Source organism: Lepisosteus oculatus, chromosome 11, assembly GCF_040954835.1.
Source record: "Lepisosteus oculatus isolate fLepOcu1 chromosome 11, fLepOcu1.hap2, whole genome shotgun sequence".
Classification (NCBI taxonomy): Eukaryota; Metazoa; Chordata; class Actinopteri; order Semionotiformes; family Lepisosteidae; genus Lepisosteus; species Lepisosteus oculatus.
Window position 1 is genome coordinate 26,631,236 of NC_090706.1, and position 13,657 is coordinate 26,644,892.

The 13,657-nt window shown below is 37.9% G+C and overlaps 1 protein-coding gene across 4 annotated transcripts in view; it reads left to right on the plus strand.

Moving 5' to 3' along the window:
- The window catches only part of sh3pxd2b (SH3 and PX domains 2B), a 49,635-nt gene extending 37,922 nt beyond the window's left edge, over positions 1 to 11,713 (plus strand). For 2 of the 4 annotated variants that reach the window (XM_015349543.2, XM_015349545.2), the window contains 7 exons: positions 444 to 578; positions 1,514 to 1,615; positions 5,082 to 5,199; positions 5,546 to 5,739; positions 6,004 to 6,053; positions 6,538 to 6,663; positions 7,086 to 11,713. In XM_015349543.2, the coding sequence (XP_015205029.2) occupies positions 444 to 578; positions 1,514 to 1,615; positions 5,082 to 5,199; positions 5,546 to 5,739; positions 6,004 to 6,053; positions 6,538 to 6,663; positions 7,086 to 8,576 (2,216 nt within the window). In that variant the 3' untranslated portion in view covers positions 8,577 to 11,713. The remainder of the gene's footprint in view (positions 1 to 443; positions 579 to 1,513; positions 1,616 to 5,081; positions 5,200 to 5,545; positions 5,740 to 6,003; positions 6,054 to 6,537; positions 6,664 to 7,085) is intronic. The other 2 variants (XM_015349544.2, XM_006631817.3) reach the window with 1 other exon arrangement.
- Positions 11,714 to 13,657: the final 1,944 nt, after the last annotated feature.

Sequence of the window (13,657 nt, forward strand, 5' to 3'; positions counted from 1 at the left end):
TCCTTTGATCAACATATCCCTCTCTCCTGTATTAATCAAAAACATCTTATGAAGAATTGTTGGGGAAATGTTTCCTGTCAGTATTTTACCAGAGATCTTAAAAGATGCTCAGGTACTTGTTTGTGCTTTTATTATATTTATTATATTGTGTGTACCAAACTGAGAGATGTAGTAGCCATTTTGCACAGTAGAAAGGCTCTAACGTCCTATAGGCTTTAAAGAAATAAAATCTTTTCACTCTGTTCTTTTACTGTTCTTGAATCATTATCATCTTGTACCTCCTCTGTGATTATTTCACATTAATCTTGCATTAATACTCCTTTTTCTCTCTTGAAACACATTGTTCAGGGGTCCTCCCTTCTGTGGGTGTCTAGGGGTGTTCCAGTCCTAGCTCATGTCCCCTGAAGTGCCCGATGACTACCATGTGCTCTGTTTTTCTCCAGTAGGAGATTTTACGTCAGGAGACCCCCTTCTTTTAGATCAGTACGTAGCCGTGACTGACTATGAGAAACAGGAGAGCTCGGAGATCAGCCTGCATGTGGGACAGGTGGTGGAGGTCATTGAGAAAAATGAGTCAGGTAAGGACACCTTCATGCTGGGAGACATTGGATAACAGTGGTGCATCACAGAGGACACAGCAGCCATAAAATGGGAAAATTAGATGGAGAGGAGTCACCTGTTTTTCTCAGGATTATACTTGGAGAATACTTGTTATAATCAAATAAAAGTGAGGTTTTTTACATATTGTAGCTTTTAAGTTAAGACAAGGTACTGTATGAAGCATTTTGCCTTCCTAAGTAGTGCTGGAATTGAGAATTGGTTTCATTAAGGGAAAAAAATGTCTGATTTGTTCAAACTTGTGTGTGTTGAAGTACTAAAGTACAGGTAAGGGTAACTTGATTGATCTGCTGTTGTATTACATATAATAATATATACTTTTGGATCTGAAATAATTTATTATTGGACTTTTCCCTTTCTACTATTGCAGACCTTTGCAATAACTCATTTCTGAATTAAATAAATGATCAGGTATCGCATTATATTAAAAATAAATACTTTTTTTTAAAGCAGAGGAGTAATTTTATTTAACAGTAATCTGAAATCTGATGCAGGACTCTGGTGAGAAAAGCTCTTATATTTAGTCGCAAAACTGTTTACAATTAAGGATTATGTATTACCCTGCCTCCAGTCCGGGGTCTGGGCAGTGATCTTCCTCTTCTCCTTTTCGGTTAGTACTTGAAATCTCCAAACCGCTTAAATATAGCTCATGTCAAAATGAGCACGCTCTCACCTTTTTTTCCACCTTTGTCAGCATTCAGTAAACATGTGTTACCAGTGATTGAATCAAACTTTTGCTGGTCGTGAGAATCGGTAAGAGTCACTAAGGCTACATTGTGCAATTTATATCAACAATTCCTGTCACAGGCCTGTTCAAGTTCAGTAATCATTTCCAGTCTTATCCACCTCCGCAATACAGTGTTCCGTGTTCAAGCTCTGTTTCTCTTTTCTCCAGGCTGGTGGTTTGTCAGCTCAGAGGATGCGCAGGGCTGGGTCCCAGCAACCTGTCTGGAGGCACAGGATGACCCTGATGACTTCTCCCTGCCAGCCGAAGAAGGTAATTACCTCGGTTGTCAGACACCGGAATTAACTCTTAGAGCAATCTCCACTGGTCACTAATCATAGTGGTCACTCAGTATCAGATTATATTAGTCTGCAGCAAAACAATTTGTGATAGGATGTTGTGGGAAGCAAACCTTTAATTCCTGTTCTAACAGATGGCCTTGTTTAGGTTTATTTAAAAGAAAAGCAGGTTTTAGTCACACAAATCGATTTTATACCAACTTTATTATTCTTTATTTTAATTTTAAAATAATTTATTTATTGAACTTCAACAGACACTCAACATACTGTACATGTGAAGGACTAGTTTTCTTTTTACTGTTGGATTGGAGGATTGTGGGAATGTAAAATGGACTTCTTAGTAAAGGAGGCAAACTGGTAGTGTTTGTGAAATGCAAATGACAAAAAAGCTGCTTGTACTGGGAAAAAAAAACATGCACTTAAAGAAGCATAAATTGCTTATCAAATTGGGGAAGAAGGGAGGGGGATGTGACAATTTTTCATTTCTTCACTGGCTTTTTTGCCTTTCCCTGTCTATGATGCTGACCTCCTGTTTGCTTACTTCCCCTCTGTGCTGTCAGTCCCTCGGAGATATTGGTCTCTACCTAGGCACATGGGTCGCCGGCGAACATTAGGCGATCTGTTCAGCACAGGTTATGGGTGGACAGGTGGACAGTGTTTTGTCACTGTCTGTGGATGTGTAATTTTGTGAAAACAGTGCATGCGTTATGTTGTATTGCATGCACTCACAATGCATGATCCTCAAGCATGTGGTACCGCATTGACCTTTTATATATTGCACATGTCAAGTAATGGCAATTAGTTAAATAAAGGATTCATTACTAATGCTTGTTTTAAAGCATGGATGTCTCATTCTTAAGTATCATATGGAGCTGGAATATTAAAGTAAAATAGTGTGAAATTGCACTCGATACAGCAGGGATATATATATGAGGATTTCCAGCAAGCCACCCATCCACCAGCCTGTCATTATGAAACCAAATACTAAAGTGCACCCTTATGCCTGACACATATGTAGTATATTTATACTGAGAGGCAATAAAAATGCAATGACATTCTCTAAGGTGACATCATGTAATACATTCTCAGGGCATTTCTCTTGCCAATCTGAATTAAAATTAAATGCTTAAGGGAATTCTGTTGGCAAAGATAGAATCCCTTTCTCATCAGGACCAGTCACCTTGAACATTTACAGTACATCCAATGTCTATAATTTACTCATGTAAGAGCATCCAACGCCAAAGCTACATTCCTTCAGCACTAGATGGAAGGTTTAGGATTTTGTGTAAATGAAGATCTGTTGTCCAGGGCTGTGTGAGGATGCTGTAACATCATGCTTTTACTTGAACAAGCTGCATTACTGAGGAACTACATGTTCTCAGGTGCAGACTAATTCAGTATAACATCTTAGACAGGAAATAACTAACTCTGTCAAAATGAGATAAATTCAATCCAGATGTACAATCAGTATGTTTTAGATGTGGGGTGTAGGAGGGCACGTTTAAACATGCCACTTTATGTCCTGACATTGAGTTCAAAACTCCAGGAGTTCTGGCAAGTTGATGTTTATGACATTTGGAGGTCACTTTTTCAATGAACTATCCCTAGGGATGTTTTCGGCTTTTCAATTCCCTGATAAACATGCAGATCATTATTGGCCTGAAACTGACAAGAGTCAATGAAAGCCACTCGCCACACTTTCTCCTTCTCTCTCCTTCTCTCTCTCTCCCCATTTCACCATGGTTTGCTAAATTTAACAGATGTCTGCCTCTGGATAAAAATAACTTAAGAAAGAGGGAAAAAGATAAATGTATTTTATAAAATATGGCTGTCTTCTATTGCCTGCTTGGAAAGCATTCCCTGAGATTCATTGACATACTTAAGTCAGGAGGAAGGGCTCTCACAGAGGTTCCAGTTATGAAAAGTAAAGAAGATGAAGTACTGGTTTTTGTTTGTCAAATTTAATCCTTTTCTTGTGCTGTGCATGTGATAAGTGCCAAATGATATAATAGCTACTGTAGAGATGTTTCTCTATTAATGAACTTTTCTTTGCACTTTTGATACTTGTTAGGCAAAGTGGAAAATAAAAAAGTAGCTGAAGTTAACTCACATCTTCCATTAACGTGGAACATTTAAAGGCCGATGAAACGGTTTTCCTTCATTGACCTCTTATGCTTGGTTACACATGCTTAAAAGAAATGTCAAACCAAATTCAACACTTTATTGGAAAAACTTATACCCACTTAAATGCCTGTGGAAAGAGATGAGCAGTCATGTTTGAAACAAGCATCCTCAACCACTAACTGTCACAGAGATGTTGCCTCCTTGTAGAAGTATTGCACTGATCACATGCCTGTGTCAGTCGGTGACTCAGACCTCAGCCATGTGTCAGGGCACAGGGTTTTCATGGCATCTGTTATGCCAGTGTGGGCAGTGATTGTTTCCTCTGCTTATTGCATTGGTAACGTTAACCAAGGGAGTTTGCCATATGAACCTTCATGGAGTTATGTTTTACTTGTGAGCATAGTTCCTGTAGCACTGCAGTATGTTTTAGATGCACCAGCCATTTGTGCAACCTGTGTGAAGTGCTTCTTTGCACAGACAGAAACTGCTCAGTGTTGTTATTGGCTACAGCCAACCAAATAAATAAAATGGGCCACATTACTTTTTCTCCCTTGTAACTTACTTTTATTAGAATTTAAAAACATAAAGAAATTAACTAGTTAGTTGTATAGTTAATAATTTTGCATTAGAGCTGGGTTTTCTAACCCTGGGCATGGAAATGCAATGATTAAACCATTAATAGAAGCGATGTTAGGATTCATAGAACTCTTTAAATGTTTTCAGTTCCTGAAGATACAGGGGGTTGTATGGTACATAGCTCAGAATTTCCCACCTTTTTTAGAATGCTAGAAAAGTTTCCAATCAATTACATTTTCACTTCAATTAAGGATTAAATTAAGCACAAATTTCAGTAGGAACAAACACTGCCTGGTTTGTGGGTATCTAGGATCAGGATTGGGAACCCCTGAGTAAGATATTTTAAAAACGGTTCTGTAGAAATCTTACTGGCTTGGGATGAGAACCCCTGACCAAGTTTAAAAGCATTTAAACAGACACCTGCTGTAGGTGATATGTAAGAAATTAATGTTGTAATTGACACTTCAGTAACTGAAAGGTGGGGATGACATTATAAGGAGTAGCAACTGTGCTCAAGGAAGTGGAAGTACATTCTATAATTCCAGTATGATTTGTTACTGGTTACTCATAAACATCAATTGATGGTAGTAACATAGGGTGACCATACTGTAGCTGAACTCAGACTATAAAAACTCACTGTAGCTCTGTTGTAATTTAGAACACTGTGGTGCATTTTTTATCTCTCAGTTTTATTTTTGTCCTTTGAAACTACTTATTTTTCCTTGTTTTTCTTTTTCCAGAAGAGAAGTACGCAGTTATTTATCCTTACACTGCCCGAGATAAAGATGAAATCAATTTGGAGAGAGGCGCTACCGTGGAAGTCATCCAGAAAAATCTGGAGGGCTGGTGGAAAATAAGGTAAAAAGCCAAGAGCTATCCTATGAAGCTCAAAGTAGTGACTGGACCTTTAAGACGTACATATTTTTATACAGCATTCTCACAGTTCTTTCTATTTGCTTGTGTTACATAGTGCAGACTGCTAAAGGTGGGTAAAATAAGCCCTTTACAGCACGTATACCCTATTGTTTTCATTGACTTCTGTGTGAGCAATACGAACTCAGTGTCAACCAGTTGTATTGAATTAGTAATGTCTTTGCTTCATCCCCGTGGGAAGAAATGGTATTGTATGTTGTTTCTTTACGATTGCTAATTGGACAGTGTGTAACCCGGGAGCCCAGGTTGCTGACCACCTGCTCATTTGCAGGTACCAAGGTCAGGAAGGCTGGGCCCCTGCGTCGTACCTGAAGAAGGCAGATATCTTATCTCAGAAGCTGGCTGCAGGTGCTGCTGCCCACTCCAGCACTACAGACTTGGATGGCTTCTCCAAACAGCAGAATTTGGCCAAAGATAGCCGAGACCGTGACAACCGCTTCTCAGTTTTCCCTGACACAAAGCGCAGTAAGTGTGTGTCACGCATACAGCAAACAGTACAGTTCACTGATGTGTTGCAATAGCACAATGGAAGTCTGCAAATGAGGGTTTCTGAAAATCCATTTTGTTCCTTATTGGACTAATTCACACTTCCTCATTTGACCTTTCCTGTTTCGAAAGTTGTCAGGAGGGTCCTCAGGAAGAATCTGAGTAATAATGGCTAGCAGAACCAAAGTTACATGTGTTCCTTAGCAGTGTCTGTGGGTCTTATAACTGATTCTTTTCCCCCAGAATCCTCTGACATGAGACAGAGACCCCCTCCACGTCGTGACCTCACCATTGTAAGAACTATCCCTTCTATCATGGATCTTTAACACTTCTTTCATTGATTGAAATAGCATGTTTAGAGTAGAGAAGGCATATGTACTCGTACATTGGAATTCTTATTCGCTCCGCTCTCTAGAGTCACAGTACAGCAGACAGCACCACACAATGTAGACATTACATTACAAACATAATAAACAATAAGAACCTGAACAATATATACGTTGTAGAGAACAATAAATGTGTAAGTATAGATTACATATTTAAACACACTGAAGTCAAATACAGCTGTTCATAGCCTCTTCTGTTCTGCATCTTATTTTTTTAAAATTGCAAAATATTGTGATTGTTACATTTACAAATCTTTGACCACTTCATTGATTTATTCTTTTTGTTGGAAGTGGAGTATTGCCGAAGTCATCCGATATATTTGTCTTTTTTATTATCGCCTTATTTCCTGTTTTGTGTCGTTTAAACGCGCTATTTCTTGTTAACTCCCAGCCAAGGGGACTGAACCTTCCCAAGCCTCCCACCCCACCTCAGGTGGAAGAGGAGTACTACACCATAGCCAACTTCCAGACCACCATTCCTGATGGCATCAGTTTCCAGGCAGGAATAAAAGTGGAGGTAGGACAACCTAGAGGTATAAAACCTGTAGCAGCCATTCCTCTGCAGTGTCAGTTCATTGGAAGGAACGTTCAAGTTGTGTGTGTTATACTTATGTTAGACTTCAATATATTTTTATTAGTATATAGTATATTTTAATGTTTTAACAGTAAGGGTTTTTATAGTTAAGGACACTACTGCCAAAAGTATCAGCATGCATGCTTCTTCTATCATTAGATATGTATTTTGGCAGAGGAGAGCTGAGCGAGATAGGCCCAACACATAATAAACAAGATAGTGGTATTTATTCTCCTTAAGAAAATCTGGTGACTTTAGAAACTGGACTATCATTCCTTTTCAGCCAAATTGTCTACCACGGCAAAGTCAAAGATGCTGTGTTGGTATAATACTGTCAGACATTTTGTGTGCTTTTCTTTCTCCAGGTGATCGAGAAGAACTCTAGTGGCTGGTGGTACATTCAGATAGATGATAAAGAAGGCTGGGCTCCAGTCACCTTCATAGACAAATATAAGAAAACCAGCAATGCCTCAAGACCAAACTTCTTGGCACCTCTACCAAATGAAATGGCGCAGCTGAGGCTTGAAGACAGCTCTCTCAACAGCACAGGTCATGAAGATGCTCCCCGTCCCTCAAGGCCTCTACCCGATGAGCCATCATCCAGCGATTCTTCTGCCAGGCCCAAGCTGAAGGATTGGAAGGTAAAGGATGCAGGAAAAGGCTCAACTGATAACAAGGGGTTTGTCCCTAATGCCTTTTCGGGCCCCCTCCCTCCAGAACCCACTTGCCCCGCAGCTGAAGAAAAGCCAGCATTGCCACCGAGGAGGGAATCGATAAATAAAAGCTTGGAGGCCGAAGCTGCAGAGAAACAGAGGCTTGACATGTCTAAAGCACTGCCGCCGAAGCCTCCAGCACCAGGCGTGATTCTGCCCATTATCCCACCCAAGACCTCACCTTTCAAGCTCGACAAACCCCCTGAGCCAAAAAAAGAAGAAAAGAACAAAGTGCTACACCTTAGAAACGAGATGGGCTTGGAATGCGGACACAAGATTTCTGCCAAAGAGGTCAAAAAGTTTAACCTCAAGCCGATCACTAAAAGCAAGGCTAAGTCAGAATCTTTCGAAGACAAAACGGAAGCAGCCAGTCAAGCCCCATTTGTTAAGCCAAAACCTCAGCTCAGGCCCAAACCCATCCCTGCACCACGTGTTGAAGCACAAGCTGAAAACAAGGTAGACATAACCAACTTGAGGAGTAGGCTGCGGCCTTCCAAACTGGCTGACAATAATGGTTCAGGAACTGACGTTTCCCAACAGGAAGCTACCAATAACTCCCTTAACAGTGGCAAAGGATCTGAGGAACACAAAATTCCACCCAAGCAGCAAAACGGCCATGGTCAAAATGAATCAGAGCTACAGAAACCACCTGGCTCTGCTCAGAGAGAACCACCACAAAGGCCCACTGTCCCACCCAGAAGACCCCCACCACCGAAAAAGACATCAGGCCCTTCCAGCCCGACAGAAACTAAAGCCCCACAGAAGGAGCTCCCCGACTATAAACCACCCCTCTTGCAAGGCAGACCAGCTCCCCCCAAACCCAAAGCTCTTGTGCTGCCTCCACCCAAGGATGACCCAAAACCTAAAGCAGCCTTGGGACCCAAGTCGTTCAATAAGATGGAAAAACCGGAACCACCAAAAGAAAAGCTGCCACCTCTGATCAAGGATGGAGCACCTAAAGAAGAGCTTTATATGGCCATTGCAGATTTTGAAGGAGATGACCAAACCTCAGGGTTTAAAGAGGGAACAGTGTTTGAGGTGTTAGAGAAGAACACCAGTGGCTGGTGGTTTTGTAAAGATATTAACAGTGGGTCAATTATGGAGGGCTGGATCCCTTCCAATTATTTGACAAAGAAACCATAGCTATTGAACACAGTGCATTTGTTTTACGCTATATTTAAGTAGCTTTTTTAATTTATAGTTGTTACCTTTATCCTGTCATTTTATTACATTTCATTTGGTTCAAGTTAAGATGAAAGTTTGGCATAAAACAGCAGAGAAACAGCCCTCTAATCAGGCATTATTGGATCCTGTTTTCTGTAAATAAGTTATTTTTCAACTGGACACATTAATCCAGTTACCATATTAATAGACAACTAAAAATACAACTTAAGGTCCTGTCTTTCACCTTTTTGTGCCATATATTACTCAAGCCTTTAATGTAATTTTGTATGTAGCAAAAAGCTAAATTAGACAAGCAATATATAAACACACTCATATACCCATGTCTGTGCTGTTTTACTCAATATATTCTAGAATTGCTCCAAGCTTAAATGTGTACACCTGAATAAGGTAACTGTTACACCAAAATGAGACCAGTAGAATTTGTACCAGAAATGTTGTAGAGCAAAATGTACACAAAAAAAAAAGATTTTCCAGCCAGAGTAGGGAACAGGCTGTGCAGTAGAATACCTCAAAGAATAGTTTGTCATTCACATCAATAGAAAGGAACAATGGCAGTGAAAGTAAGCTTCTTTAAAGTACTAAAATGTGGATCTTTTGAATTGTAACCAATCAGATTTTTTTCTTTGCTGTGTTTTTGGGGTCTTTTGTTTCCCCCAGTGTCTTTTTTTATGACTCATCACTGAACTTTAATAGTGAGCATCCTTATGCACTTTTCAATGCACGTGGCAGTAGATCAGGGTTCATTCACTGTGGCTTTCTTGTTCTCAAGATGTGAAATATGCCGATGAGCAGTGTAGCTTATTGAGCTAGAACAATACGCATTACTTTATTAAAGTAATTACAGTGCTATTTTAAAGGGTTAGCTTGGAGCTAGGCATTTTAGGAAATCCGAGTCATTTCTGTGCTTTATTCTCTAAATGCTGTTTAGCCTTGTTCTTGGCTTTACCACATGCTGATATTATTCACGTGGCAACAGCAAACCTATTCTGATTGATATTGTCTTCCACAACAGGAAACAATGGTGATCAGTTTTTGTATACATCTATTTTGCATATAATTATCATATTCGATAACTGCAATGAGTGGTAACCCTCTCTACCAGAAATATACATCTTAGCTGTTTGTGAACATTTGTGTGTACTACTATAAAAAAAATTAAGTACACTTAACAAGGTGCTTTAATATTTCATGTATAATGCAGTATGTTTTAGGTTTCTTTTTAAAAACACTACAATTGCTTGACTGGTTTCAAGCAAGGATTTGTGAGACACTTCATTTTTTTGGTCTTGTTTTATTTTCTGAATACTTCTTTAAATGAAGTAATTTTATCTGTTTAATTAGGATTCTTGTACCTCACATTGAGCCAGAGTGGTGGGGAACAAAGGTTTATCAATTGAACATACCAAGAACTGTGCAAACCTTTGTTTAAAAGAAAGACATACAGTAAAAGGCAGAGGAATGCGATATGACAGACTGGGGGATCTGTACTAATGACATTTACTGACAAGGCCAGGAGCACAGTAAGCGAATAGTTTTGTATTCAACTCGATTATTCAAACACATGGCTTCCCATGGCTGCTACAAGGGGACAGCAAAGTTATCATCAGATTGGATAAGTTCTCCTTTAACATACTGTGCTATGTACAGTACCAGTCCTGTTTACAGGCTAGGTGCTGGACAGAAATCTGCACTCTCTGCCATGTGTTTTGCCTCACAGTATGTAATGAGAGCTCATTACTTAGTAAGGCTATTATTGCTAATGTTTATCCATAGAAGAAATATAAAAATCAGTAAGATCACTACCTGGTATACTTCAGAAGGGATCAAAGATGTAAAAAAGTTTGATTTAACTATTTTAAAGTTGTTGGAGCACCAATTCTTAGGATTATCTAAACATTTAAAAGGAACAGACTTTCTTTAAAGAGAAGATAAATGCATTAATGGTAAAAACAGTAACAATCAGAAAAGTCTTACTCAAGTACTGTTTTATGAACATAACCATAGTTAGGGCAGAGGAGTCATCAGCACCTAACAAGGTTCAGATCAATCCCCTCCCCCCCCCCCGAAGACTGAATGTCTGTCAGTGTCGACAGTCAGTTTTTAAATCTGTACATTCCGTGCAACATTCCTACTAAAACAATCAAAAGAAAAGGGAAAGCAATCAGAGAGGAAGGATGGCAGCCAGGAAACAGGATGAACATCAATTTTGTTCATGGATTTGGGATTCTGACAAGGCAGCAAGTGAGATTTCATTACCTTTTGATCCCTAATCTTCATAGGAGGTAAATACTTGCTTTGCAACTTATTACTGAGCCCATTACCACCTACAGCTGTACATTATAAATACTTAAAATACAAAGTCATGTAAGGTTGAATGGACCAAAGAGCCACACAGTCAGTTTCAGAAAATGTAATCAGCAAATATTTATGTGTATGTGAATGCATAAGTGTTTGTGTATATATATATATAAACTGTATGGGAAGGTTGGGGTTACTTTTTTAAAAAAAAACGTTTGGGAAATTGTTTGCTTTGTAAAACAACCAAAAACCATTTCCCTCAAAATATTATTTTTTAAAAAATAATCCCTTGCATAAGCTCCTTGTAACCATAACTGATTGCAATTTACAGGTAATGTTCTCTAACACTTTATATATATTTACACATATATGCAAATGCATTATAGAATCAATGCAATCATATACAGTAGGAGGTTGAGAAACGTTCAACAGCAGAGGGCTCAGGGCGTCACAAAACCGTAAGGAAAATAAAGATGTCAAGAAGGCCCATTGAAAGTGTTGTGTCCTAGATTGCTAAACATAAGGTAACAGGTTTGGCCTCCTAACATTTTTAAAAAAAAATAATTTGTCTTCACAAATATGCCTTACTAAAAAAGCCATTTCCTTAAATTATTACATGTATGTACTGTGCCTTCAATGAATTGTGTGCTTAAGGGAGTCAGAGCTGTTTTTTTTCTGATGTACCAAGTACTGTAATAGCTATTTTTTTTCCCAAGAACAAACTCACATTGCACCTGCTTATTCATTTTGCAAATGTTTTTTTTATACAAAGTTAATAAACGTTTCTCATAGCGCAACCCTGTTGTCTGTAATTTGTATTGATTACAAATGGAAGAAAGCTGCATGATGACATTTGCACTTTCATACCTGCTGGTCTGATTTAGTTTGGAAGGTGAAAACTGGACATTTCAAAACAATATTTTATCACAGGACATTTGTACCGACATCTCATAAAGGAAAAGTTCAAAAACAGGATTTAAAACACCTCTACAGCTGTATTTCCAAAAACAAAGTTCAACTATTCTTGCAGTATTTAACTCTTTGTTGAGCTTGGCTCATAGTCATTGTAGAACTAATTATTTGTATCCTGTAAATATAGTAGTGGAAGAAATTCCCTGCAAGCATGGAAACCTATTAATTGTAAAGAGCTTCAGGTCTGTAATGAAAGTCAGGATTTTTATTTAATGAGTTAGATAAAACATGGATAGAGATGGCAAGAAGACTAGGTTACTGATCAACTCGGAAACTTGTCAGTGTGAATATAAAGTGAAAAATAATGTAATATGAAAAATTTTATAGATCTTAAAAATGCATCAACCAGGCTGATGACCTGAACCATTTTCAAAAACACAGTATTTCAAAATACTGTATACTTGGCAGTTTTAAAATATTAGGGGATTTGCTTCACCAGTTAAATTTTAAATTTTGCAGATTTAATCAAAAAAACAATTTATCATCCTGATATAAATACATTTAAAGTAAAAAAAAAGACCCATCCTCCATTAAAATATTAGAATTTTAATTTCAAAATGTTTCTGCATTACGTCTGCACTGAAATTGATCAAAGCTGTTGAAACCTCAAACTCTTGCTTGTAAAAAAACTGTTCAACCAATTAACTTAAACACTTGGTAGATATGAGAAAATACAACTTAAAACAAGTGTCTCAGTAGTTTTCTTTTCTAATTACATCCATACTTACTATAAATAACTTGGTATGAAATAATTAAACAATTCCATGACTCTTTACTGCTCTCTTGTGGTAATTAAATTGAAATACACCAGCAATTCAAACAGTCGACGTTAAATGGATTGTTCATTTACACACAGTAAAACTACCTCTTCTAGTAGGGCAACTTTTTTTTCTTCTTCTTAAAACTGGATATCAGTGAATACAACATACTGTAGTACTCTATCAGTTATGCACCAATAGGTCTCAATCATTGGCATTAAACTTACTTGTTTCTCACAAGACTATTTTAATTCCAAGAATGAAATGAATTTAAGCTAAAATTAATCAGATTATGTTACTGAAAACAATTGCTTTTTTTCTACACCCAACACCAAGCCTGACTTCCTTACTGCTTTTCTACATTGTGCCATGAAAGCAATGTTTCTTAATTCTACTTTTAATATTAACTAAGATTAATTTTACAAGTCTGAATGCTGATCAATTGAGTTACCCCCTGTTCCAGACTTAATACAAACTTAGCACTAGGTTTATTTGCAAACCAGAATTGGCTTATAATATTAAGATATTTGTTTTATAGTCATCATTCTTTACATGTTAAGGTGACATATAATGATTTGTCTAATTTCATCATACACAATTATGTATTTGGATCTAGTGTTGGAGCTGTATCAGGTAAATGCTACTCTAGCGTCTGCAGCTAAAATAAAGTTCCATAAAAAATAAGATTAAAGCCTTATCGATTGCCAATGCAAATGTTTGTGAGGTCCATATTGTGAATTGATATAGTATCAAACCTAATGAGCCAAAAATATAAAATAGGACTAGCTTTGAGTTCCAGGCTAAGGTCAAACTGAACATCTCATCTCTACATTTATCCATTTTAAACAGCTAAAGCCTAGTCTTCCCTCACCATTTTCCTAAACCTAACTTGGTCCAAACCACAGCAATCACCTCAATTCCTTCTCAACTATCTTTAATTTAATCTCAAAATGCACTTCTAGAGAAGAAAATACTATTGCTGAAACTGAGATTTAGTCTGAATGGTTAAAA